Source organism: Colletotrichum gloeosporioides, assembly GCF_011800055.1.
Source record: "Colletotrichum gloeosporioides strain Lc1 chromosome Unknown consensus_97, whole genome shotgun sequence".
Classification (NCBI taxonomy): domain Eukaryota; kingdom Fungi; phylum Ascomycota; class Sordariomycetes; order Glomerellales; family Glomerellaceae; genus Colletotrichum; species Colletotrichum gloeosporioides.
In genome coordinates this window covers 78,929-104,429 of record NW_025544742.1, presented here as the reverse complement: position 1 = coordinate 104,429, position 25,501 = coordinate 78,929, and the positions used below count along the sequence as shown (strand labels likewise).

The window sequence follows — 25,501 nt, the reverse complement described above, 5'->3', positions numbered from 1 at the left end:
TGGTGGTAGTGGTGTCGGGCTCGGTGGTGAGGAGAAGAGAAAATTGGGGAGAGCGAGGCACAGTCCAGAAGTATCGCCACACATGGCAAGCCACACTGTCCTCGTAGGGCGGAGGGCTGGACCTTCGTGCCAACGCCTCAAACAGTCTTTCTTTCTCATCCGTCAAGCCTCACCGGTAGACACCACGTCCACACCTCTGTGCAACGCCCGCCGTTAAGCCGTTGATGCCTTGTCTGTTTACGTCTAGACACCAAATGACACTTTTCAGGAATGCACAAAAAGCAATTCTGTTACAAAGTTTAATCCTTTGAATGGGCAATGGCTGAACATCAGTCACTACAGACAGGGCTTGAAAGCGCCCATCATCCACCGCCTGGCACCGGTGAGATTGTGGGGAACCCCTGCGTCAATCAGTGGATATTGTGCGAGACTGCGTGCTCCTGAGTCCTGACTAGTAGTCCCATCCTCGGGGGAGAGATCTAGGGCTGGGCATCTTGTATGCAAGACATGGCTATGCCTGGATGTTGCATCCGCCACGCTCTAGATGGAGAACGGAGCCCATGACATCAATGTATTCGATCAATGATCGTAGAAGCATGCATTTTTGATCACTATGGACTCACAGTGGTCACTAAATACATATTGGCGCGTCATTCATGGGTCACTCATTAGTTGGTTCCACGGAGTTTCCTTGTGGAGCGAAAACATGGCAACCATTTTCACTCAAGAAACCTAGGTAGAGACTGCGAACCACCAGTTTCTACTCAATTCTGCTCCCGGACATGAGCTCAGATCACATAGTGCTCATTCAGCCCCAGGACCTAATAAAAGCTCTCCATCATTGAGGACCGGGAACAAGCCATCGGTCTGCCGCCATGCCATCAGCGCGGGCCTCACAAAAGCACGTTCGCCTCAACACACCTCACGAGACCATTCATAACAGTGTCATTGACCTTCAGACGCAACTACCGGACTTGACAGCTTCAACTATATCAGCCGCCGCTAACCACAGGCTTGATCCGGTCTGGAGATCCATAGTTCTTCTTACGAAATCAAATAAACATACGGTGAGAATAGATATCAGCTGGGTTAATTTTGATCGGGCAAGCATGTAAGATTTTATTCGCAACACATAACTCTTCTGTGTTGATAGCATCTTCGATTAATCTCAAGAATAAACCTCCGCTGGGAAATCCTCCGCCTAGCGCCAATGGCGATCCGGACATTCTCTCATCGTCAACCTGCGCCGTCTGCAAAATGATGAAGAATGATGTAGTAGTGCAGAAACGCTCGTCCCTTATGCATCCTGAAAGGTTCGCCATTCCTCAGGACCTCATTATAGAACTTGATGCAAGAGACCGCCTAATTTTCCTGTGTCTGCGCGGCTCCTGTGTACTGAACTACTTCTGTCGGAGACGATGATAGTGACGACGACGACGACGATAATGACGACAATAACGACGACTTTAACGACGACGATAACAAAAGCGATAATGATAGAAATGACTTTAGTAAGGTAGAGTATGGTTACAGGAAAAGTAGTCAATAGCACAGGAAAAACAGGCCGTCTCATATGGAATGCAGATCCAATACTGAGGAGGTCCAAGCTCCCGTGACGCCGCCTTACATAATCTGTGAGCTGTGTGACCGCTAAAGTCAGGCGGAGCCGCGCTGTATCCTGCCCATAATAGTGGCCTGGGCTCCTGTGTATTGTCGCCAGCCGCCGCTTGGAAACCGCGACTGCCCTCCGGAACGGAACCTAAACTTCCCGACCCTTGGCCGACAACCTACGAGACGTCCTCCTTCCTTCCGCATCCTCACCCGCCCTCGCCATCGCCTCACTTGCCATCTCAATTGGCCTCAATCTACCACCTCCCAGGCCTCCGAATGGTATCGAATGCCCTTTGCAATCACAGAGTCCGAGCCAGACTACCCAGTTAGGCTCGCCGATGGGTGTCCGTCGCCGCCGCCAGCATGGACGCTAGCCCCGGGAGAGATTGGGCCAAGGCTCTGGAGGAGGTCCACGCGAAGACCTTCTCGGCGTACCTCTCGCTTCGCCAACGTGCCGTGAACGACGACTCGCAGCCGCTTCGAGATGTCGTCACTACTCTCAGGCTGCTTGTCGGTGCCACGCAGAGCCTAGCATTGCTTATCGAGGAGCTGCGCATGCGAGAGCTGGACTTCCTGTTCGACGGACCAAAACCTGGTCGCAACCTGCTCGACACCTTGAATGGCACTTTGAGCGACCTGAATCTGGCTACTCAAGGGGAAACTATTGATGAAAAAATCCTGGTCAAGCTTCGCGCTGTTTTAAGCGGCCTCAGAACAGCTGCCGCTACCGACCACCACCTTGACTTCGAGCTCTGCTTATCCACCATTGGCTCCTCATCTGTCGCAGAACAACGGCCTCAGCCTGCGCTGTCTACATTGAATGACACTCACCATCATGACGACTCCTACAACGATGCTCTGGCATGTGTTGAGCAGATCTGCGGCCCCGATGTTCAGCTAGCCAAGCCATGTGACTATTACGTGTACAAGGCGAAGCTGGCGGAGAGAGATGTGGAGCGGCCATCCTATGGCACGTACGCGCTGAGACTGCCAGAGCTTGTCGAGAAGCACTGGGGAAGTATTCGCCGAGACAAGAGTGTAGCTCCCGAAACGGCACAGTATGCCTTTCAATCCGATTTCAAGCACCTTTTCTCTCCAAAACTAAAGTCGGGGAACTTTGAGAATTGGGTTCTCGAGTACGCGCGCCAACAGTGGCCCGAACGATTTGATCCAACCTCCCCGAGCTTTTCGACGAAACCTCTTTTGCGGTTGATGTCACAAGTTTCCGACCCTTCGCTTCGTCCTATCCACGTCGCAGCTGCGTTGGGCATGGCCGAAGTCTGCCAGTGGCTGATATCTGCCGACCCGGAGTCTATTCGAGTGAGGAGCCCCTGGGGAACACCGTTCTACTGCGCCTTACTTGGTCCCAATGCTTTCCTCGGACGCGTGGCAGATCCAGTGGAGCTCTTAGCAGACATGCGCACTCCGGTCAATCAAAATGGGACCCTCGTCGTTCTCCAGAATGCCGGTGGCGCATTGAAAGGGACTGATTCTTCAATCATTGGGCCAAGTCAAGATGAGCCTGTGTCTCTGGCTACTTTGGCATTTCTTGTGTGCAACTTTCTTCAGTCACCAGAGAAATTTCTCAACATTATGGACCACAACCCCGACGTCTCTTTTTTCGACGAGCGTTTTCTAACTTTGTTTCGCTCAAATCGCTCAGAGAGATCGACATTGAGAAATTGGCCGATCCCATTTCCCCCAATCTATCTTAATTTCCTCGGTAGTGTTTTACCGGTAATCCTGGACAGAGCCGTCGTCAACTATGACAGCTACAACGATATGTCAATGTTAGCCACGGGTGTGTACGACATGATTGGGTTTTTCGAACTTGTACCGGAATATCTCCAGCGAGCCTCCTCACTTCTAAACATCACCCCCAAGGCTTACACTACGCTCGTTCGGGAGGCAGTCCAGGATCGTGAGGTGGACGTTGTTCGAAGACTCACCGAAGATCCGCGCTGGGATCCAAACGCCTTCCTTCACAAAGAGATACCGTCTCTGCAACCGACCGGTGATTCTTCTGACGTTCCGGATAAGGGAACATCCATTTTACATTGGGCCGTGGAATCCGATGACTTGGCTTTGACCCACCTCATATTGAACTCTGGATCGGATGTTCACGTCCGGAACCCAAGGAATCAAACACCAATGTTGCTGTCTGAATCTCCCGATGTCTTCAACCTTCTCCTAAGTCATGGGGCACAAACGACTGATACTGATGAGGACGGGAGAAACATCTGGCACGTTGCAGCAGCGAACTCCGACATTGATCTGATCAATTGCCTTCTCGAGAACGACGAGAACCAGGACCAGAATCTGAGGGCAAGGATGCAAGGGGGACAGACTCCAATCGCTCAAGGCGTCATCTACCCATTCAAGCAGATGATTAAAGGTCCCAAGTCGCCACCAAAACCACCATTCGGGGCTTTGCATCTCCTGAAGTGGTGCAAGAAAGACCCGCTTTATCTTCGCAGCCCGAAGCCTCTGCTATTTCTAGCAGCCGAGTGGGGCTCTGAACCTTTGGCGTCAAGCCTGCTCGAGTTTGGTGCGGACCCTAATGCTGTCGATGACCATGGGCGGTCTGTGCTACATTATTTGAACGCATCTGCAACGCCAGAGCTTGTACGGACGCTCAAGAATGGCTGCAAAGCGCCGGCTCTAGACGGTCGTGGACTGTCACCAGCGGAAACGATATTTGCCGCTTTCAATCTGGAAAGGGGTGGGCGTCTCTCGAAAAAAGCCCGGAACCACCCAGCGTACTCTGAGCCACTCAAAGCTTCCGCATACGAATGCCTCCTCACGCGAGATGTTCTTGCTTCGCGTAATGCATCTGGGGCTGGCCTTTGGGAACGATTCGCGACGACGGTGATCGCCGAGTGGAGCCCTCGTTGGCCAGAGGGGCTGGATGCTGGACCGTCTATAGTAACGGCACTCAATGCTCTAGTCAAGATGTGGGCACTGGCCGACTATGAAACCTCCACGCAAAGTTCGGCGCTGTTCCCCATCCTTGACACTTGGATTGAAGGCTTGCCAACTCATTCCGAGGTCCCGCCTTGGATGGGGGATGTCTTTGGCTGCATCTTGAAGGCGTCGGGTTTCAAAGATTCTCTGAAGACTTCCTCCGAAGCCATCACATTGCTGAAAGCTTGCATACAGCAAGGCAGAGGCGACCTTGTGTCTAAGCTTCTAAGAGCGGGTATCTCTGTCCATGAAAGGGTAGATGGTACTTCAGCGCTTGAAGTGGCGTGTCAAGGTGAAGAAACATCTCGTTGCAATCTTGAGATGTTCGAGAATATATTATCTCACGTGGAAGTAGAAAAGCTCAATGAGGTTGAAGAGGAAGGGACCAGCCTGTTAGAATGGCTGTTGGAAGACTTGGTATCATCACGAGATAAGAAGCTATCCTACCTATTGGATTATGGATGCGACCCAAATGCCGGCTCTGCAGCCCGTGGCATCCCTATTGTTCTCAACTACATCATGCATAACCAGATCGATGGTGCCAGGACGCTTCTCAGACACGGTGCAGACCCTTCAGCTACCGATACATACGGTAGAGACTCGGCACTGACAGCCGTATCAGTCGGGTCTCTCCGTCTTGTCGTATGCCTGAAGAACTTTTATTATGCGGATATCTATTGGGCTAGAACGTGTACTTCCCAATTCGAGGTAAAATCCGTTGCCGGGTCTAAGCGTACCATCATCTCAAACACTTTCAACGCCCTACATATTGCCTCGATCGACGGCCACGAGGCCATTGCGGACTTTTACATCAAGGAACTCAGACTCTCAACCAATGTAGCAACGCTGCATGAGCGATGGACACCTCTGCACTGTGCCGCCCTCGGCGGTTCGACATCTTGCATGCGAGTACTCATCGAACACGGTGCGGACCCTACGAGAGAAGATTACCAAGGCCGAACACCGCTCATGATCGCCGTTGAGGCCGGCGATGCCGAGGCCGTGCGCTTGTTGCTGAAGGTTTGCTCGGCGAAGATGTCGATCGAGAAACCTTTCTTGCGTGCCCTTGAAATCGGTTACGGTGTGTTGCTCGTGCTATTCGCCCCTTACTTGACGACTCTTCTTCCTCGTCTTCCACCAACACCAGACGAAGCTCAGGCGCCCCGGGGCCACCTAGCTGGGGCCATTCTCGAAGCACTGATCGTAGAGGGAGACAAGACAGCATGGAAGACCTGCGAAAGAGTCTTGGAGTATCTGGATCGTGCAGCTTTGAACGACATCAGGCTGTCCTGCGGAGAATGCTCCCCTGTCGTGTTCGCACTCAGGTCGGGCTGCTACAGAACCTGTCTTCGCCTTCTGCAACATGGCATGAGACCAGAAGCCATCACTAAACAGTGTCCTCGTCACTTCCACGCACCGCCATCATCTGCGCATGAGAGCATTCACCCATGCACTGTCTTACACCTGGCTGTGCATCACTTGTCTGAGAAGAGATCCGCCAAGCGGCACATACACGAAATTGTCCAATTTCTCCTTCTTCACACCGACTGGTATCAACACCCGATAAGTCCGATACACTATGCTGTCACTTGCAGGAATGGGGCTGCAAATGCGGCATTGCTGGCTATTCTGGCGCACCTGAAGATGTACTCCTCCAGATACCGAGACATGGTGCCGGAAGGCCAGTTTCGGATCACTGACCGAACGAACCCAGACCACGCCTGGGCGCACAACGAGCAGAAGGTTCTATCCCATTTTTTCAACCAACGTATTTCCTCCGATGCGTTTTCGCCGGAATTTCAAAAGGGCGATTCCCCGCTTCTCCTGGCAACTAGGGTAAAATCATCAACATCTATGCAAATCATCCAGATACTGGTGACCCACGGCGCCAATCTGTCCGATGGCGACGCCACAAACCCACTCCACGAGGCGGCTAGGAACGACTTTGTCGAGGCTGTCGAGTATCTTTTGCAGGTTGGGGCCAACTGCAGCCTTCGGGACGCAAATGGATTTACGCCGTTGATGGTCGCCGTTGCTGGAGGAAATCTGGATGCCGCGAAGGTACTCGTCAGTCATGGTGCCAGCATACGCGTGCGGGATACACATGGCACGGGGTTGCTCGGCATCTGTGCGAAGTCCAAGAATCCGGCCGCCTTGCAATGGCTGCTCGGTCTTGGGCTGGATCCCTATGAGTCGGATCAGCAGAATCTGACGGCGCTACACCGCGCACTCTGCAATCTCCATCTTTCCAGCCTCGTTTTGAACTACGGCTTTGACCTTTCAAATATCGTACGAGGGGGCAGCAAGGACTTCCTGGCTGAGTTATTCAACCAAAGAAGGGCGTCAGAGAGCCTCCTCAAGATGCTGAAGCGGCTTCCAACAGAAGAGAGATTGACTTTGGTCAATCTTTCTCCGGGAGACCCCTTCACCCCTCTCTGCCGCGCAGTCGTGGAAAACGACTTGTCTCGTGCCCGCGTGCTCCTGGAATACGGCGCAAAGCTTGACGAAGAAGGCACGTCTGAGGGATCTGCGTTGATGCTGGCGTGCTCGTTCGGACGGATGGACTTTGTGAAGATGTTCGTCCGCCTCGGCGCCAGCATTTCGTACACGGCTACTCTCCCCGGGGGGCAAGTTGTCTCCAGAAACGCCTTGGCCTTGGCAGAGCAATTCGCTGAGATTCAGAGATGGATTCTTGTGGAGAGGCATATATCGCAGCGCAGACTCGGGGATGTTGACCCCGAGGCGATGGATGTTGATCAAGAAGTGAAGCCGTGGGCTGGCGTTTGCAAAACGGAATACGACGTCTTAGATACCGGGATTCTCATTGCTCGTGCGGCAAGGGAGTCGAGCTTGGATTATGTGAAGAAGCTTGAGGGGATACGGAGGGGACTTAGGGGAACAGTATTGATGAGAGCTGTCGAGCTGGAAAATTAGAATGAGAGAGCCAGGTTTACTTCTCAGTAGAGTTAGCGTCTGTCACGTCTGGTTTAGGGGACCATGTCCAGGAGAACCTTATGAGAAAGACGGAATTGGAAATCGTAAAATATCACGATTGTTAATGCGGTGATGAATATCCCTCAGAGTACCTCCTGACGAGCAGTGTTTCAATCTCGGAATGTTTGGCGATGAAAGATCCCGTGAATTTGATTGGCAATTCAAAGTGACAATCCTCGTTGGTGTAAGTCTCCGAGATGGTCTTCATTAGCGATCGCTTTACTAAGTATCCTGTATAAGATGGCTCGTAACCACTTTCACTTCGAGGCAGTTCTTATCATCAAGCATCATCAACTCCTCTCTAGAAACCCCCTCTCATCACCACTCACAACAACAACAACAACAATGGCCCCCATCAGCCTCTACAACGCCTCCATCCCCAATTCAAAACCGGCCTCACCGTCCTCTCCCGAATCCTCACCAAAGCAGCTCTCCACTTTCCCGACTCTCCCGATTCCATCCTGACTGCGAGGGCATGCTTCCCCTGCCAGACCACGTCCTGCTCGTCTCCAACATCGCCAAGAAGTCGCTCACGCGCATGGCCGGGATCCAGGTCAACGTGTGGCCCGACGATGAGGGCACGGTGGAGAAGCTGATTGCGCGGTGCGAGCGCACGATTGCGCTGCTGGACAGCGTGGTGCCACGGGACGTCGACGGGCACGAGGGGGGTACGGTGGAGTTTCGGCTTGGGGGGGGGGGGGGGGGGGGGGGGGGGANGGGGGGGGGGGGGGGGGGGGGGGGGGGGGGGTGTGAGTTGAAGATGACGGCGGAGGAATATTTGATGAAGTACGCGGTGCCGTTTTTTGGGTTCCATTTGGGGCTGGCGTATGCTATGCTTCGGATGAAGGGGGTGGAGTTGGGGTTTGCGGATTGTTTGATGCCGGGGGTTGGGCCTTTAGAAGTCTAAAGAGGATTCTAAGCAAAGCTTTTGATTAGTCTAGTAGCTGAGAGAAAATAGTCAAGCAGGCTTTTGAGCTGGAGACCGCCTAATTCTCCTGTGACTGCGCAGCTATTTTTCCTATTTACTTAATTACTCCTATTAAAAGTAATAGGAGTAATAGCGATAGTAATAATAAAGACAGGGACGAGGACGAGGACAACTATAATAACGATAATGATAATAGTAGAAGTAATAATGACGATGATAATAGTAGAGCGATTAGAGTATAGTTACAGGAAAAGTAGTCGTCCTAGCACAGGAAAAATAGGCGGTCGCTTAAGCTGGCCCATTAGAGCAGATCGATGCACCTTTGCGGTGCAAGGGCACATTAGAACCACTAATTGAACACTCTATAAAGGAAACACACCAGGCATACTAGCAGGATCCAATTTGCAACCCAAACCTGCAGAACAGATCAAAATGTCCAACCAGGATAGTGAGCATTTGCATGTTGTGTGTCATTCTTATCACCGTCAGCATGCCACAACCGCCTTCATGACCAGTTTTAGTCCGTCTCCGAATCACAAAAATGCAGTTTGCAAGATGAGCTGGTCATCTGACAAGTCTTGAGTCCCGTTTCTGCAATTAGCTGGAAACTGGCGGGCTTTTAGAAGCAGAGCCCTATCTTTCCGACTCGTTTCGTCACTCCTCTTGTTTTTGGATCTGCCGAGTTTGAGAAAGGACCTCAGCGAAGAGTGCGTGGCCTTATTCAAATATTCTCGAACGGCTGCCCACTCAACTGGTCTCGGGCTAGTATCGTTATGAGGAGCACGTTCGCTGGCTTCTTCCTCAATGAGAAGTGCAAACTCCATCTCTTGTTTCGAGAATCCACCAGGAGATATAGGCTTGCTGTTCAAGCCGAGAATGTCATGAGCGGTAATGTACAGCCCAAACTCCAAGCAAAATGACAGAAGACTGCCTCTCTGCTGTATTTTATGGATGCTCACTCCTTCGTGCCGTCTCTCGGACCAATGAACATGTTTGGACACATCGTGTCTTGTTTCATTTTTCACGTAAAGCTGCGCAAGACGTGTTGAAACCTTTTCAAGCTCCTGAATGGTTGCAGTCTGAGGCTCGCTTGTCGCTGTCTCCTGGACGGCAGCGTACCTGGTGATCGATTTGATACTAGCCCAAGAGAACTGAAACCATATCTGTGCGAGAACCATCGCCGGTTGCCGGCTCTGAAAGGTTGCTGAATGTTTCATAGCGAGAATGTTGGCTTTCATGAGAGAGGGATAAGGATTGAAATTGTAACCGCCTTGGCTTTCGATAAGGTAGTTTTTAGTCCGCTCATCCTCAAGGAAGTCCACGACGGTCTTGTGCATGAACTCAACCGCTCGAGACTTTGAGTCAGCGTTTGGAGGCAGCGATGATGACACTTCAATCAGACCTAAACATCGAGACCTAAGACGTCCCTCGGTAGACGAGCATATCTCATCAAGGTCCTCTTCGCTGAAAGAGTTGACATCGGCTTTCCAGGCCGCATCCAATTTGCCGTCTTCCATATCCGCAAAGCCGAGTTGGAGCAGCGTCAGAGGTTTGTTCGCTCGGTACACAATCTCAAGTAGCTTTGATGCCTGCCTGACGTACCGCTTCTCGATGCTCATAAGCATGTGCATGTAGAGTTTCAACAGATCTTCTGGTAATTCATGGAGTCGCTCCTCGAGGTCTAAGCTGCGGTCAAACTTATCCAATCCCTCGCAGAGAGACCTTACGACAAGCTTGACCCACAAGAAAACCCCACAAGCTTTCTTGACAATAACGGCTGCGAGACGACCGGCAATATCCGGATCATTTTCCTGCAGTTTACGAACCCGCTGATTTGCACTGAATTTACCGGAAGAGTACTTCACGATATCATCATGCGTGAGCTGTTCGAGCTTCAGCCTCGGTAATCCCTTGAAGTTCACCTCAAAAAGACTGTATGGGCGGCTCGATACACAGATCTTTATATCATCATTTTGGGCTAGCAGGGTGATGAATTCGGTGAGATCGCCGTAGTCGCCATGGTATTCGTCGAGGCCGTCGATAAAAAGACAAATCTTCAGTGGCACTGCTGTCTGGAACACGATGCCCTCTAGAAGATCTTTCAACTGGGCCTTCGACCATTCGTGACTCACTCTATCGTTGTCTTGGCGTGGTGGTGCCTGAAAAACCACTGGGATAAGCTCCCTGTGAGCCACCAGGAGCTGATATATAAGAGACTGCAATAGACCCTCCTGTGATTTCTGCATCGGACCGCCGGCGTTCCAGAAGAAAAAGCCAGCCGCGACGACCGGCACCTCTTTCGCCCATGACTGGATCAGCGACGTTGTCTGTTCATGTGAAAAGACGTGCTTCATGAGTGTAGATTTGCCTGAACCAGCCTTTCCACTGAACCAGTACAGCGGTTTCTTACTTGCGAACCATTGCGGAAAATTGTCCCATCTCCGATCCGCTAGGTCCGATTTGTCGAACACCCATTCGAATGTCGCGCGTTCTGCCTCCGGAATGTTCTCCTCGCGGTCGCGCATGACAGGGAATCTGAAAGAATTGAGGAGCCATTTATCCTCTTCAAGGATTTTGGAGGAACATTCGACTACTTCGCTCACGATTGCTGAAACATCCTCGAAGGCTCTTTGAGAATCTTTCGGATCGAGGAAAAGGTTGCGCTTGGTCAGATTTCTCTCAATTTGACGAAAAGCCCTCTCTTGCGTTTTCCGATGTTGACGTCTTGCCTTTTTCGTTGCCGCCTTGGAGGACTCCACGGTATGGAAACTGTCGGCGTCTTGTTGTTCTCCAAGTCGCATGTTCTGTTGCATGAACTCCTGTAGGGTTTCTCGCATAGTCTTCTGGATCGCACTGAATTGATCGGCCTGCCGAGTAGATACAAACTCCATTCGTTCTCTATAAATAAAAAGGATTTAGCTTTCGCATTCGACTTGTCCACCAGATCATGAGATGGAAACTTTGGCCTTACCTTAGCTCTAAGAGTATCTGCAGCCGAAGCTCCGTTTTGCATGTTTCTAAATCATCCTTCATGCGCTGCAATTCGGGCTCAGCCCAAATCTCCTGAACGGCAACTTTCAAGCTGGACCATATTCTATGTTGGCCCTTGTTATCTCTAAGATGATCCAGCCTCCTCAATAGTGTCTGGGCAACAACGAAACATTTAGCAGCGACTGCTTGGACCGGACTGAGAGCTACGTCCGCTTTGGCCGGTGAGTGATATGCAAGCATGGTTGAATGGCCCACCAGACATTTGATAGCGTCATTGAAGCCGTTCTCATTGATCTTCCAATGCAGTTCGAGCGGATTGTCTTCTCTCCAGAGCATCAGCCGTCTGTCCCATATTCTGGGCTTCAGCATTGGCCCTTGTTCAACCGAAAAGAGAAAGCCGCGCAGCTGGTTGTTCAAGTCCTCGACATTTTGCGAGGTGTTGCTGCTAGACTGATAAATCTCAATGGATTTTGTAAGTATCTTCTGAGCAAATTCAATGAAGGTAACAATGTTGCCCGCCAGGCCGAGAGCTGCCAGCGGTTCCATCTTCGGTAGTTCAGCGGGAAGAACAGGGGCAAGCCTTCTGTTGAACACCAGTCAATCATCCCGACCATAATTACTCAGGTCGAGAGATCAAAGGAGGACAGACACAACATTATTCATTGATTGAGAAGCCTAAGTGATCAATTTCCACCTGTCCCACGATTCGCCTAATTAATTTCTAGGTGTGTACTCCGCCTCGCCATGAACGGCAAGATGACGTGGAATGGCAACAACAAGCAGAAGAACGCCAGTAATGGGCGCACGATTCCCTAAAATGGGTTGATTCCGCTGACATATACGTCATTGGCGTATCACGAGTTGATCATAGGCAGGTTTTCAGTCCGCCTTGAAATTTGATTCGCTCCTCATTTGAGTGTCTGCCTTCACCGCCACTGTTCAATGCACATTACCCGTCACCGTACTGAAAGACTGTAGCACAATTTACGTCACAGTGCCTCATATTAGATAGACGTCTGCATTCTAGGAGTCATCTGTTCTCCCGCTGCAGGATCGCTGCCATTGTTCCCTCATTTTCTCCCGCGTCCCGCCAAGCTCGTGCTTCAGGCATTGCGACGGCCACTTGGAGGGACCTTTGGGGTACGCCAGCAAACGCAATGTAGATGAGCTCGCAATTCAGGCTACACTCGACTGTGACAGAATTTTGAGATGGAAATTCCCTGAAACAAGTGCCCCTAGAAGACAACGAGGCACACGTTCTCGACAAGTAGCAGAAAGCGTAAACTCCGTAAGCTAAGAATCTATCATTGAAAGTCGCTACAAAACAGCAACTAGAAAAATACTTTTCAGGGCTGACTAACGATGATATTCAGGGAAACGATCGCATGTTCTGATACACTGGCACGAAGAAGCCCTGGCTATCACAAGATGTCCGGGTCCATCTTGTTAGCAATCGGCGTCGTGGCATCCAATCCAATCACACTTACTCTCGTCACGCTGTCGAGTTTTGCCATTTTCTTTCAGTCGATTAAGTCCGAATCAGAACAAATGGAACATACACATGCGTATGCTTGGCCAGAGTATGCGACCTGCTTAGTACTCGTCGGCATCTCCACTGCTCACGGCTCCGCCCTGCAACGCGCGACACAACACAAACCCAACAATTTAGAGACACCTCGGTCAAGTCAGAAGCGCCTACATGATTTCCTTGTCGGACCCTTTGGCTCTCTTGAGCTGCTCGCCACCATTTGTATGCTCTTCGGTACTTTCGTGAAGTTTCTATTCTTGCAGGCAAAAGGTTCTGGTGAGCCTTGGAGCGAGAAAGCCCAATGGCTCATCGGTATTCTGACACTATGTACTTCTTTGTTGAACCTGCAGTTCTCACTGTTTGCAGAAATGCTGGCAGTACGTGCTATCCAGCGTGTCTTCAATCAACAGAGGACTGCTGGCTACGACATTGAGCAACTATTACTCTTTGCTGAACAGAAATTGCCAGAGCAATTATCCGCCATCAGTACCATACTAATCAACATAGACAAAATCTTGCCATACGACGCAGACGCTGTCGCTGTTGTTTCCGTCGACAAAGACCTGGTGAAGATACCATGGTCTGCCACACCCACCTGTAATAAGGAGAGTAGTGAGCAACACCAATACAGAGATAACCCCTCTCTCATCGACATTGGCATCAGATATATACTCTCAGAGACGATAAGAATCTTATCTAAGGCCGAGAACGACCTTGAACCAGCCGTTGAGGTACCACTACTCCATTTTGCTGAAAGCGAGGTCAAGGCCCTCCCATCCAAGAGTTTGGAAGGTTTCGAAATTTTGCACCACTACCCGTTTAATCCAACCAGAGGACGGCTTTTCACCATGACCGTAGCTAAGCTTGCGGCCGGTAAACTCAGAGTTTACATGAGAAGCGACCCTCGTACGGTGATTAGTAAATGCCGATACGCAGCCCGACGCACATGGGATCCCAGGAAAGACAAAAGTGAATCCTGCGTGCTACTATCGCCACCAGAGAGAGGCAAGTTGAAGGATCATGTCGATCATCTCGCTTTGCAATCTTTAATACTGGTTTCTCTTGCGTACAAAGATATCGAGCCCGGTGAACTACGGACTTTGGAGCATCAGACTGAAGAAGAAAACATCAGCGGCTTGTCAAATGGCTTGATATATCTCGGAACACTAGGAGTCAATGCGCCACTTCTCCAAGGCATCAGGGACGGCGTTCGTCTGTGCCAAGAATCGGGGATTTTTGTTCGCCTCTGCTCTTCGGCACCCACGTCAACTACAAACCTTGTCTCCGCTCAGTGCAACGTCCTTACAGATAGACCAAGTGTCATAAGGCTTGCAGACTTCTGTGCGTTGCCACAAAATCACCAGCGCGAAGCACTTCCATATTTATGCGCCTTTTCGGAATGCAATTTAAGCGCAGAAGGCAATCCAAACGGATCGGTCTTCCGAATCAGTCTCCATGACGTCTTCAGAGCTTTGAATCGAATGGCAGAGGTCCCGGCGTGGGCTGATACGAACTCTTTGAAGTTTCATAACATCAACCAGTTTTCGCAAGGCGCAGTACGCGGCGTCCAGTGGGCTCGCTGGTCTGTTGTGGTCAACGAAGAACTAGCGTACTTGTCAATGACTACAGCAGCGTTGGTCACGCTGATTAGTCTAGTCACTTCTTTGGTAGATGCGCATGCCAGATCTTTGATTCGGCCGGTTCATATTATGTGGTATGAGCTGTTATTTGGTATTTGGGGTTTGATGGCATTGGCGATGGATAATCCTCGCTCGGGCCTTCTTCGTCACAGCCCGTTTCGACTCTCTGATCCTTTGTTCAACCTGCAGACAATGAAAGTGGCCTTCGGAAGGATCTGCTATCAACTTATAGTCCTCCTTTCACTCGCATACGGAAGTCAATCAATCATAGAATACAAAGACCGGGAAGATTTGAGAGTAGGCAGCGTTGTATTCAACTGTCTCGCTTGGATGCAGATTTTTACAATCCTAACAAGTCGATTACTTGAGCAGCTTGAGGACTTGGGCGGATATGTCGAGGGCGGTCTGGGCTTCGGCATCATGTTCGTCGTGATCGTTGTTGCCCAAATCTTGGTCATGTTCTTTGGGTCCACTTCCTTCGGTCTTGTTTCTCTCCGACCTTCAGACTGGGCCCTTTCTGTCTGCTTTGGCGCTTCAATCATGGTCATCGACGTGGCATTACAAGCCATATTTGTCACGAACACGCGGCGTGGTGTTGCAGAACTGAGCTCGCGTATTCTCGGAAACTGGAGGAAGAATATTGCGAAGGAAGTTTGTTAATTTAAACGATCTGGATTCAGCGACAGAGAGGTTTGACGGGAATTTCTACTTGAGCGGTAGATGGGGTTTTACGTAAAGCAAATAAAGCTTACTTCGGGTTTCTACGTATCAGCACTTCATGGTTTGGAGTTCAAGGCACAGCAGACAGTACACATTATGGAAATGGAAAAGAAAAAAAAATTGAGTATATTCTGAATACTGCAGGCGTGTAATACCGATGGATGAGGCCCAATTTGAATTTGGTCCAGGCCATCGTACACTTTGATGAAAGAGAACATCTTTAACCCGCTCAAGGCACGCCAATGCGCACTTGTCTATATCGCTACGCGACTCCATGCTCTCAAGAACCGACGAACCAGCTGCCAATCTGTTAGTTAACATGCACCACGTGTGAAATGGGAGAGGAAAGGGTACGCACGGATACTCTTTATTTGCAAATGCCGTTAGTTCTGCAGAAGCCGCAGCAGCGCTGGCCGTCGACCTTGCTAATGCAGCATTGGCGGGCAGTCAGCTCGCCGCTCTCAGAGGTCGGGTCGACGCCAAGAGGGCCGGCGGCGGCGAAGGCGGCGAAGGCAGTGACGAGGAGGACCTTGAAGTTCATGGTGATGGTGTTTTGGTAGTGCTGGGTTTAAAGATAGTGTTTCTTGGCTGTGATACAGTGAATGAATGGTCGAGATGGATGAGTAGCACAAGAGACTCTTTGAGGCACGCAACGTAGACTCCTTATATACATCTAAGGTGACTAGTCCGGCCTTGTAGATTTGCGTCTGTAAGTTCAAAACTGGGGTAAAGTCTCTACGCAAATGACCATTGCTATCGCTAAAAGTCTCAACGTATCCATGGTCTGTGTTTGAGTTAGGGGGTATTTCGTCTTAGTGGACCTATACGATCCCGTCGGGTTCTAGTCATTCAACCGACGGGATGTACGGGGTTGCCGACTACGTTGTTCCCTAGAGCTTGGAGTCTGTAACAGTCAAAAAATCGCCGTGCATGTTTGTGGAGCCCCACAGGCGTCTCAGACCCCAGGCCACCTCTAAAGGCAGCGGTTTTATAGATAGAACCTGCGCCACTTAAGCTATGTCTACGGCCTTGCTTTAGAATGTTGACGACGTGGTGCCACTGACCTTTTAAGGATAAATTTAATGCTTCTCTTTTGCGGCGTGGTTGAGTGCAGAATGGCGAGTTCCATACTTCATCGGGTTGGTTGGACGTACTACGAATGGGACATGAACCATGCGAGTGAAGTCTGTCAAACTCGCATTAGGATGGTTCATCTGACTTTCCAGTTACCGCCAACTCGGAAAGACGGCACTCGCAATATGACGATTGCGAGTCAAGAGATTGGAAGCGGGCTGATTCTGAGGCGGATGGTGTCGATCAGTCAGTGCCATGCTGGAGCCTCCCTGCAAACCTAAAAATGTCAGCGGACATAATCGGAATGCGCGGCATCCAGATGAACGCCCTTTGCTCGCCGATTATTGAACATTTGGAGCTTGCGGTTGAGGTCTGATCCATAAAAGTGTAATTCTCGCTATTGAGAATCATTGCCCGGCCTGCCATCACACAGTGCTGGTGCGAAGAAGCTGCGGCAATGGACTCCGAGACATGCCGTGAAAAGGGCAGGTTGCTCACGTGGTCCGACGATGATTCCAATAGCGACGAGCAGACGCGCAGGATAAGCCGACAATCTTGGGCGCCGGTTACCATCATAGCACTTTCATGTTCAAACCTTTTCCTCGTCGCTTTATGCGCGTGCCTCGCACTGCGAGGGGTCGGTCAACCAACACCGCACACCGGACCGGACGCAGGGCCCTCGTGGCTTCCACCACAAAGTAAAGAAACTTCTTCTTACCTCTCTTGTTCTTTCCCTGTGATTAGAAGCGGGCAAAGTCGCGGACGTTTTCTAATATTGGCTGTGCTGCAGTACCGATGAAAAAGACGCTCATTTCCGAACCCATCTATGGAGGCCCGGTTACGAATGAGAGCGAGAAAGCTTGGGATGATTTGATGCCGCGTATGTTCCCCCAGCACCAGGAAACTTCCAATCACATAAGTTGACATGTTATACCAGTCGGCCGAGGGTTCGTCGTCATCAAAAATGAGACGGCGCTTCCGCAGGTGCCCAAGTTCAACGCGACCATGGGCGAGTACAAGGGAGTGATATCGGTCTTCCACCAGCTGCATTGCGTGGTAAGTAATCAGCATCCCTACATCTTGAGTCCCTGAACGGAAAGACCCGCGTTTCTTGAAATGTTTTGGGAGATTGACCAGTTCAACAGTGGGCAACGCGAGAGGCCTTCTTCAAGTTGCTGCGGGAGGGCAATTCGACCGAGATCGACCTCGGACACCTAAGTCACTGCTGGAACTTCGTCAGGCAAGCCATCCAGTGTCGCGCTGACACCACGATAGAGTGGCAGGTGTCGGAAGAGCTCGGGGGAAGTCTGGGATGGGGTTACCAGCATCAGTGCTATGATTATGACGCCCTCAAGGTCTGGGCTGAAGACCACAGCTGGGGTGATGACAATGAGAAGAATATCCAGTAGATAAATTTCAACACTTAGACTTCATCGTGATTCCAATTAGGCATACGTGGTGGGTGTGCTAATATTGTTCCGCGTTTACACGGTGAAGACGGCGTTTGTAGAAACGGAGAGGAAAGACAAAGAAGACAATCAATCCTTTGCCTCCCAGCATCCTCTAGAGCTGCGTTGAAGGTGTACAGGCGATTCGTACTTTTCCCCCATCAGGGGCTTCAGCTCAATAAAACTTCTGTTCTGGTATCCTCTACGGCTGGCTCTAGCGGAAAACGGACCTGCAAGGCCGGCCGAGGCACCCGGTCGGTGGAAACCTGGAGGCTTTTAGCGCTACACATTGCTGCCCTCTGCCTTAGAGAGGTGAAGCTATCAGATTTCCGGTGTCGGCCTTGGGATTGCACGTCTCAGCTGTGACAAGTTAATCATGCTCTGTCAGTGTCTAAACCGAGATTGATGATGCTAAATACCAGGCAGGTCGCTACGGCAATCAGGTGGTCGGTATGCCACCGTGAGAGCAGGTGCATCATGCTGAGAAACAGGCATCGAGAACCGTTCAGATGGAAGGTGGTGAGTACGCAGCACCTGAGGTGATTGAGTGGACGAAAGCCCAGTCGTCATCAGCGTACGTTGCGTGTCGGCCGTCATCATCCACTGTTATCAAGGTAGAGAAGACACTAAAAGCTCTATTCGTCGTCCGGAGGCGGCGTGCCTCGACTTCTAGTACGACATAGATGAGGGGTCTAGTATGCAATTCATGTGATGCAACCTGGAAACCAAACCGAAAAGCCCGGAAAAAGACCAACAAGATGGAGAAGCGAAGGGACACATATCAAACACGCGAGATGAAATCAGCAGTCAACATGCGGCTCAGCACATCTCCCACAACGGGCGTGGCAAGACTGTGTGCTTGCGTGGGCCGGAGCGCTTGCTCGTCTCCTTCACTGTGACATAGACTACGCGGCGCTCGGGGTTGCCGGTTGTGACGGACCGGGACTCGAGGCCGTAGTAGTCGGAGATGGAGTGCGTCAGCCATCGCCTGGGGCATGTTAGCAACTAATATCAGTGAAAAGCTTCCACGGCAGGGACATACTTGAAGGAGGCACCCTCATCGTCGCCTAGTGAGTCAAAGACCATGCCTGTGTCAACCTCCTCACTGCCAACCTCACGTCTCGCCTTCTTCCACCCCTTGCCAGCTGCACTCATCCCCTTGCGCCCGACAAAGACAATCTCCTCATCGGAGGAATCACCCTCAGCGTCGCTCTCCTCGTTGCGCTCCTTGAGGAAGTTCCTCACGGGCTCCTCCAGGACGCGGACCCAGCCCTTGACCGCAGGCGTGCGCTTTGCGGTCTCACGCAGGTCGCGAGGGACTTCGCCAATAGCAAGACCAGTGGCCGAGCCGTTCTTGCGCTGCTGCTTCTTGCGCTGAGCCTGCAGCTTGGCCGTCTTGTCCTCGATGCGCTCGCGGAGGCCGGTGTCCCAGAACTTGGCAATGTCGTAGGGGACGATCTGGACGGGGTATGTGGGGTGGACTTCCCAGTCGCTCGGGAGGGGAGGCTGGGCGTTGGGGACGCCGACGAGACGGTCTGCAAAGATGGATAGGGCGGTTAGTAGAGGACGGAGACGCTAGGGCGGAGAATGTGGTGATGTCATCTGGAGCAGATAGGCAAGAAAGGGGGTCGACCGACCATTCTCCCATCTCCGACGCTGCCGACTACCCTCATTACCCTTCAGCAACTGTTCTCGCTTCTTCTGGCTGTCCCTTCGGCTCAGAGGCCTGCGGATGGGCGGCTGCTGGACGGCGGCCGCGTCGGTGGCGATAGTCACCGATGTCTTCTTGACCTGCTCGTCGATGTTGATGGCGAGGGGTGTCCCCGTGCCGCGAGCGATCGGGCTGACGCTGAGGGACTCCAGCGCCGAGATTGTCCACGCTTCGATATCGATTGCGGTCGTTGATGTCTGCGAGGGATCGAGAGGGGCAGGAGGGGTCTGTGTCGGTGGCGGGGGAATCGGCTCGATCACGGGGGCGGCGGCGACGGCGGCCGAAGCGTCGAAGTCTTCAGGGGGAGGGACGGCACCGTAGATAGCCATGCTGGGCGAGACTTGTGTTGGAACGGGGTCGCGTGCGCGTTTGAGGTGCGGTCGAACCTCGATGGACGGTCGTCGTTGAGGTAAGGTAGGGTTCAGGGCTGCCGATAAGGGGCGATAAGGGCGGCGATCGCGGGGTGGAGGCGCAACTGATAACTGATGATAAGACGCGCGCGCGGTGGAGAGGCGAGTAGATGGGACGGACGAGAGCCCAATGCAGTCTAGATACTATCCGAACGAAGAGGAAATGGAGTTCTAAGATGAGGATACAATAGGAGACAGCTGGCGGGGTGTTGAAGGAGGAAGCGAGGTGAGGTGGAAATGGACGACGGGGGGTAGTTCGACGCGGACCGGGATCGTCTTAGCTCCGGGGTAAGAGGCATGACACATTCGACTCGTGAGCTTTGGCCAATCAGAACGCGAGCGCAAACCACGTCTTCGGCAGGTGATTCACGGGCCATTTGTTTCCTCACCCTGATTCACTTCGAGTCATCGCCAGTCATTACTGGACTCCTTTATTCGGATTAATACCAGCGAATAGTAAAAAAGAAGAAACATGGCCAAATGAAGTTATGATTCGGAAACTTTTCCATTTTGTTTTAGAACCGGGAGTGGATCTCTCACTAATTGCCTCAAGGGAGTCAGTCAGGTGAGCCGCTCACATCCTCATACATGCTGGTCCTCGTATTGTTGTCTTTCAGATTTGTAGGCCATAATGCCGATATCCAATTATAACAAAATCTTTCTGCATCCCCGTGACGGCAAAGGAGTCAGGCTGTTGTAGTTGAACGTAAATCAACCCAAGGCTTGAGGCTCCAGGGACAAAAGCCATCCACCAGCAAGGAGAAAGGAGAAACACGACATTCCCACCAAGTCAGGGTTCTGTCCGGGAATCTCGAGGCCATCACCCAGGCCCTGTTGAATGCATCATACCTGATCATTGAAACCTTGGCCGGTCAATTGTACTCGCAATACTATTGTTTGCTTATTCTTTCAAATACAACCATAGAAGAACTTGAGCGCAGATACGCAGAATGAAAACACCCATGAGGATGATTTAATCTTCTCGAAAGCATTTGAAATATAGATGCAGACGTAACAAACAGGTTGGTCCTGCTGAATGATCACATCATTCACCTGTATTTTCCTTCTCTGTGGTGTCTTTCATCAAGGGTATGTCTATACTACTTGTGCGTACTTATAATATGTCAGGCGCGGTGAACTTCAGTCTAGGAAAACTTTACGCGCTAATTTGTAATGGAGATAACTCATCAGATATCAGGCGCATTGCGAATGGTCTTGCTATACCGCTCCATCGTCTCGAACACCTCCTTCAAATCGCACGACAACCATCAGACAAGGCGTGTAACGTCAAATAATCGCGGGACGGAAGTGAAGGAAGATAGCATAGTCAAAGTGTCACTGCTGAATGCCGAGGTCCTTCTCCTTATTAGAAACTCTAAAGGACTCAAGGCCACATTTTGCAACTGTCGCGTAAAGGGAGGTGCTGCAACAAATTGGAGCATATTGCATTCTGTCCAGTATCACCCTAAATGCCTCAAGCATGCCAATTTATAGCAAGCTAGTGATGAAAGTTAGCAACACACTAGACCATCCTCACCTCACCGGCGCTGTGGAATTACGGACTCTTACAACGATTCACGTCTCGGCACAATGCGCGTTGATCGCCCCCAACGACATGCCGCCTAGTGTAAAGGTGTTAAATAAGTACAGGTTATCTATGAAGCTCTTATTCGGTAGCGCAAATTCGCTTTCCCGAACTCGGTGGTGAGAGTATAGAACATCCATTCTGTGTGAGCTAGAGGCTGATAGGACAAATACACCGGTACTGTTGTTACGGAGTACCAGATGTCTGACGCTCACCGTTCGTCACCGAGTCCCGTTTATGCTCTAATGAATAATCTATGAGTGCCAGTCAGGGGCGGAGCTGCTCTTATCCCCCAAGAAGGCAGATTCAATTATGCTAAATCACCCGCTAGGCTTGACCATTGGACTCTTTAAGGATCCAAGTAGCGGGCATAGTCTTTTCAGATTCCACTATTGCCTGCTGCTAAGCCCTCAAACACTCCGTCCATCAAGGGGTCTTTTGTACAACCAAGCGGTTCAGAATGCGTCGTGGTATCTCTAAACCAACAGTCACATTCCCTTAAAAATCTCGTATGCATCCCCAGCCTACAGCGCATCCAACAAAATGTACTCGGCCCGAGTAACCTTGAGAATCGTCCATTTCAGAAATAATCGTCGAGTAGACTCGTCGAAGCCATCAGACACGCACATAGCTAAACAAAACGCATGATCTCTCAACCTTATCGCCATCAGTCGCTTCTGTCCGCAGCTTATTCATCAGGTGGTCAGAAATGCTTGGTCGCCGCCCGGCCAGCTTTAACAGCGTTGCTGGTGATTACCCAGGCAGCGTTGGACGACGCAGCATGGGCGATTCAGCCCAGAAAGCGATCCGGTATGGTCCTCTTCTTCATCGGTGTCTCAGCAAACCATGCCATCAGCTCAAATGCGCCAGCGACTTTTATACCCTACCTCAAGTCAAAGACATGGCCACCAAGCAGGTTCGCAAAGCGCCCACCTCAATAGAACAGACCACAAAAAGCACCACCCACCAGGGACCCTTCCCAGCGTTCCTTTCCCGCAAAACTCCAACGTTGCCCATCTCCTACCAGACCAACCCTGCCCATCTTCCCTCAACCCTCCCTCCCGAGGTCCTCTCACCAGCCAAACCTACGCCCAAACAATAAAGGGTCCACCAAGAGCACCCCTCCTCCTCCGCAAACTAACAGGAAAGACCAGATCGTGAACCCTCCCACCAAAAAACAAATTTCATCATTACCCCATCAAAACGTCACGAGCCTTCTCTGGTCCCGGCCGCGGTTGCGCATCGGCAATTTTTGCTTGTCTTGTCTTCATCTCATCACAGACCGCGTGCCCGGGGAGCAAAACACACAGTTTACGCTCGGATCCGGCGTTCGCCCAACATTGACCCCTCGGAGTCATGGGCAGAGTTATCCTACAACGCCGTAGTTGGGACTGTGATAATTCGACGGTGCGATTTCACAGACGACAATTGTAGTGAGACAGAGTTTTCAACGGGCAGGGAGTGTCAGAAGAGTGGATGTCATCTGCATGGCGTGTCACTTGGCTGTCAAAACCGGTTTGGCAAGCAGATAACGGCGGTCTATGTGCAATAAAGTTATTTGAAGGGGCTGTCGCGATGCAAAATACTATTAAAAAATCCCAATACGAGGCTTAAAGAGCTTAATCCGGCCCGACAGCCGTTCCTTAGTCATCATGCGTGGTGTTGTAGTTTTTGCGCGGGTCTCCGATGCCGCCCGGGCGCAAGAGAGGCCTCGTCTCTCTCTCAACCTGCCTCTCTTCTCTATCTTGCAAGTGCTCTAGCTCCTCTTCTGTATCAGCGTACCTTTCGGGATGGGCCGTGTAGGGACCAGGCAGACCCTGTTCCCAGCCTTCGGAGTAGGTTCTGATGGGGTTTGGCCGTCTGGGCTCGTCTACCGAGGTGCGTGGGGATTGCGGCGGCTCAGCATGATGCTCCTGGAATTCGTAGTAGATGGCCATGGCAAGAAGAACGCCCTGCATGAGCGCGGTCAGGACGAAGACGCCCCAAGTGCTCCAGCCCTCCCAGCCCAACCTTGCAAACAGGCTGCCGGCGAAGAGGAAGCCACCAGGGGTTTGGATGCACATCATGGGAATGCTCAGACTGCCAACATGCTTGATATGGTAGGTTGTCCAGATCTGGGGAACATATTGGATTCCCGCAAGGGCACCGGCCATGACTCCGAGAAAGTTTGCCCAAAAGTCGAGGTGGTCGCGGAGAGCCATGCTGAAGACCCCAGTGAGGATGATGACCAGTAGTCCGTGGATCAGGCACACGGAGCCGACCATGATGGCAGTGCCCTTGGAAGGGGGGTCGTTGGCGAGCTCTTCATCGGGGACATTGGCGTCCTCGTAGCGGAAGTAGACGAGGAAGAGGACGAGGCTGCGGGTGCAAAGTTAGTTTTCTGCGGACGCTGATAGGCATGGACGACATACATGAGGGCAAAGGAGATCCATTGCACGCCAAGCTGAGCGATACCCAGGAGACCAGCAGCGCATTCGAAAGTTCCAAGTTCGCTGCAGCATTGAATATCCCGGCGGGAGGGTGGAACAGTCAGGATATTGGCAAAGCCTGCGGTGGCTGAGGTTGTGCCGAGCAGGACGAACCAGGGGGAGATGCCCTCGGAAGTACCTCTGGCAACGATTCGATAGTGCTGAGGAAGGTAAGAGACGAGCAGGCCGACAAGAATGATGCTGAGGCAGAGAAAGTTAGCTGGTGCTTGGCGCATTGAGGATCTCCCCGGGGCTTGACTCACATGGAGATTGTCAGGTTGAGGAAGCCAGGAGAACGCAGCTCCTGGCAGCGGTCGTCAAACAGCGTAGCAACCATTCTGGGCACACACAAGGCAAGTTGATTGTGGCTTCCGTTGATGCTTCACGAGATTTTGACTGTCCAGGCAGGCCAAAGTAGACGGCCGAGGCAGTCAATGTGGTGGGTGATTGAGCAGTGTCGCCGTGCGCAGGTGGTCCGTCAGGTCGCGAAGCTGAGATGGCGGTGTTCCGGGAGCAGGCAGAGCAACAAGATGCACGAGAAAGCGCAGGGCTACCTGAGCATTGCGTAATCGTCGGAAGACTTCAATCGCAACTTGGGGTCACGAGATAAGCTATCACTTCGCTTCGCGTCGGTCGAGCGGTCGGTGATTCGGACGGGGGTCGAAGCCGAAATGAAGGAGGAGAGAGGTCGACGGACGGGAACGTTGAGTCGGGGAGGAGAGCTGGGACAGTCCGCGCAGCTTGGACGAAGCGATGGTGACGGCGGACGCGAAAGAGAAAGACGAAGAGCTGCTGGAGCTTCTCAAGCGTCGAATGCCGCAGAAGAGGAGCGCCCGGCAGCGTAGATGGTGATTGTGGAAGCTGAGAATGAAGCTGCTGGGGAGGAATAAGGTCCGGATCCAGCGGGGTTGGAGATTGGATGCGACTCTGAGCTGGGGGAGGAGAGGCGGGAAGGTGGAAGTGATTCAGTGGCAGATGTGTAGCGGGCACCTCAGGCAGGTGGGCCGTTCCTAGCGGTGCCCTGGTCGCCGGGAGGCAGGTGCCGCTGGTGCCTGGGCTGTTGTGCCTGTGCCCGCAGCGGGAGGTGCCCTGAGGTGAGGTGGTCAACCAATTTGGTGGGCAGTTGAGGTGCTCAATGCCATCAGGTGCAGTGCCAGTGGACTGCTCCAGTAAAGTGTTTGCTGTTGCAGGCGGCAAGTCCCTCGCCAATCAGCGCTAGGACCAGGGACATGCGGTTCCCAGTGCCGGCGGACCCCATGACGTCGGGGTCTCAAGCTGGAAGTCACTTTTGCATCGCTGCAGTGGCTCTCAGCGCTCTCAGTGGACCATCCCGCTGTGCGCCTGCCCAAACAGGTACCCGACTCGAAGCCTGAAACTGCGTGCTTGGGGGAGATCTGTGAGAGGAAACTGCGGGTCCACAGGGTATTGC

At 51.9% G+C, this 25,501-nt stretch overlaps 5 protein-coding genes across 5 annotated transcripts; 3 read left to right on the top strand and 2 right to left on the bottom strand.

The window, feature by feature from the left end:
• Positions 1-1,974: 1,974 nt before the first annotated feature.
• GCG54_00009610 (uncharacterized protein) lies at positions 1,975-7,509 on the top strand (the record flags this gene model as incomplete). The annotated part of the gene is made up of 1 exon (XM_045409550.1): positions 1,975-7,509. One exon carries the CDS (start codon positions 1,975-1,977, stop codon positions 7,507-7,509), a length of 5,535 nt encoding a protein of 1,844 aa, XP_045257494.1.
• A 337-nt stretch (positions 7,510-7,846) lies between these two features.
• Positions 7,847-8,476, top strand: GCG54_00009609 (uncharacterized protein; the record flags this gene model as incomplete). The annotated part of the gene is made up of 2 exons (XM_045409549.1): positions 7,847-8,269; positions 8,324-8,476. Coding segments are annotated over 2 exons (576 nt in total), but the record flags the coding sequence as incomplete, so codon positions are not given.
• Positions 8,477-17,035: 8,559 nt separating this feature from the next.
• On the top strand, positions 17,036-17,859 carry GCG54_00009608 (Oxidase ustYa; the record flags this gene model as incomplete). The annotated part of the gene is made up of 4 exons (XM_045409548.1): positions 17,036-17,068; positions 17,195-17,330; positions 17,388-17,506; positions 17,596-17,859. 4 exons carry the CDS (start codon positions 17,036-17,038, stop codon positions 17,857-17,859), a joined length of 552 nt encoding a protein of 183 aa, XP_045257492.1.
• Positions 17,860-18,717: 858 nt separating this feature from the next.
• GCG54_00009607 (uncharacterized protein) lies at positions 18,718-19,938 on the bottom strand (the record flags this gene model as incomplete). The annotated part of the gene is made up of 3 exons (XM_045409547.1): positions 18,718-18,886; positions 18,941-19,433; positions 19,536-19,938. The coding sequence occupies 3 exons, from the start codon at positions 19,936-19,938 to the stop codon at positions 18,718-18,720; spliced, it is 1,065 nt and encodes a 354-aa protein (XP_045257491.1).
• Positions 19,939-23,247: 3,309 nt separating this feature from the next.
• On the bottom strand, positions 23,248-24,409 carry GCG54_00009606 (uncharacterized protein; the record flags this gene model as incomplete). Its single annotated transcript, XM_045409546.1, has 3 exons — positions 23,248-23,962; positions 24,016-24,273; positions 24,336-24,409. The coding sequence occupies 3 exons, from the start codon at positions 24,407-24,409 to the stop codon at positions 23,248-23,250; spliced, it is 1,047 nt and encodes a 348-aa protein (XP_045257490.1).
• Between the last annotated feature and the right edge of the window lie 1,092 nt (positions 24,410-25,501).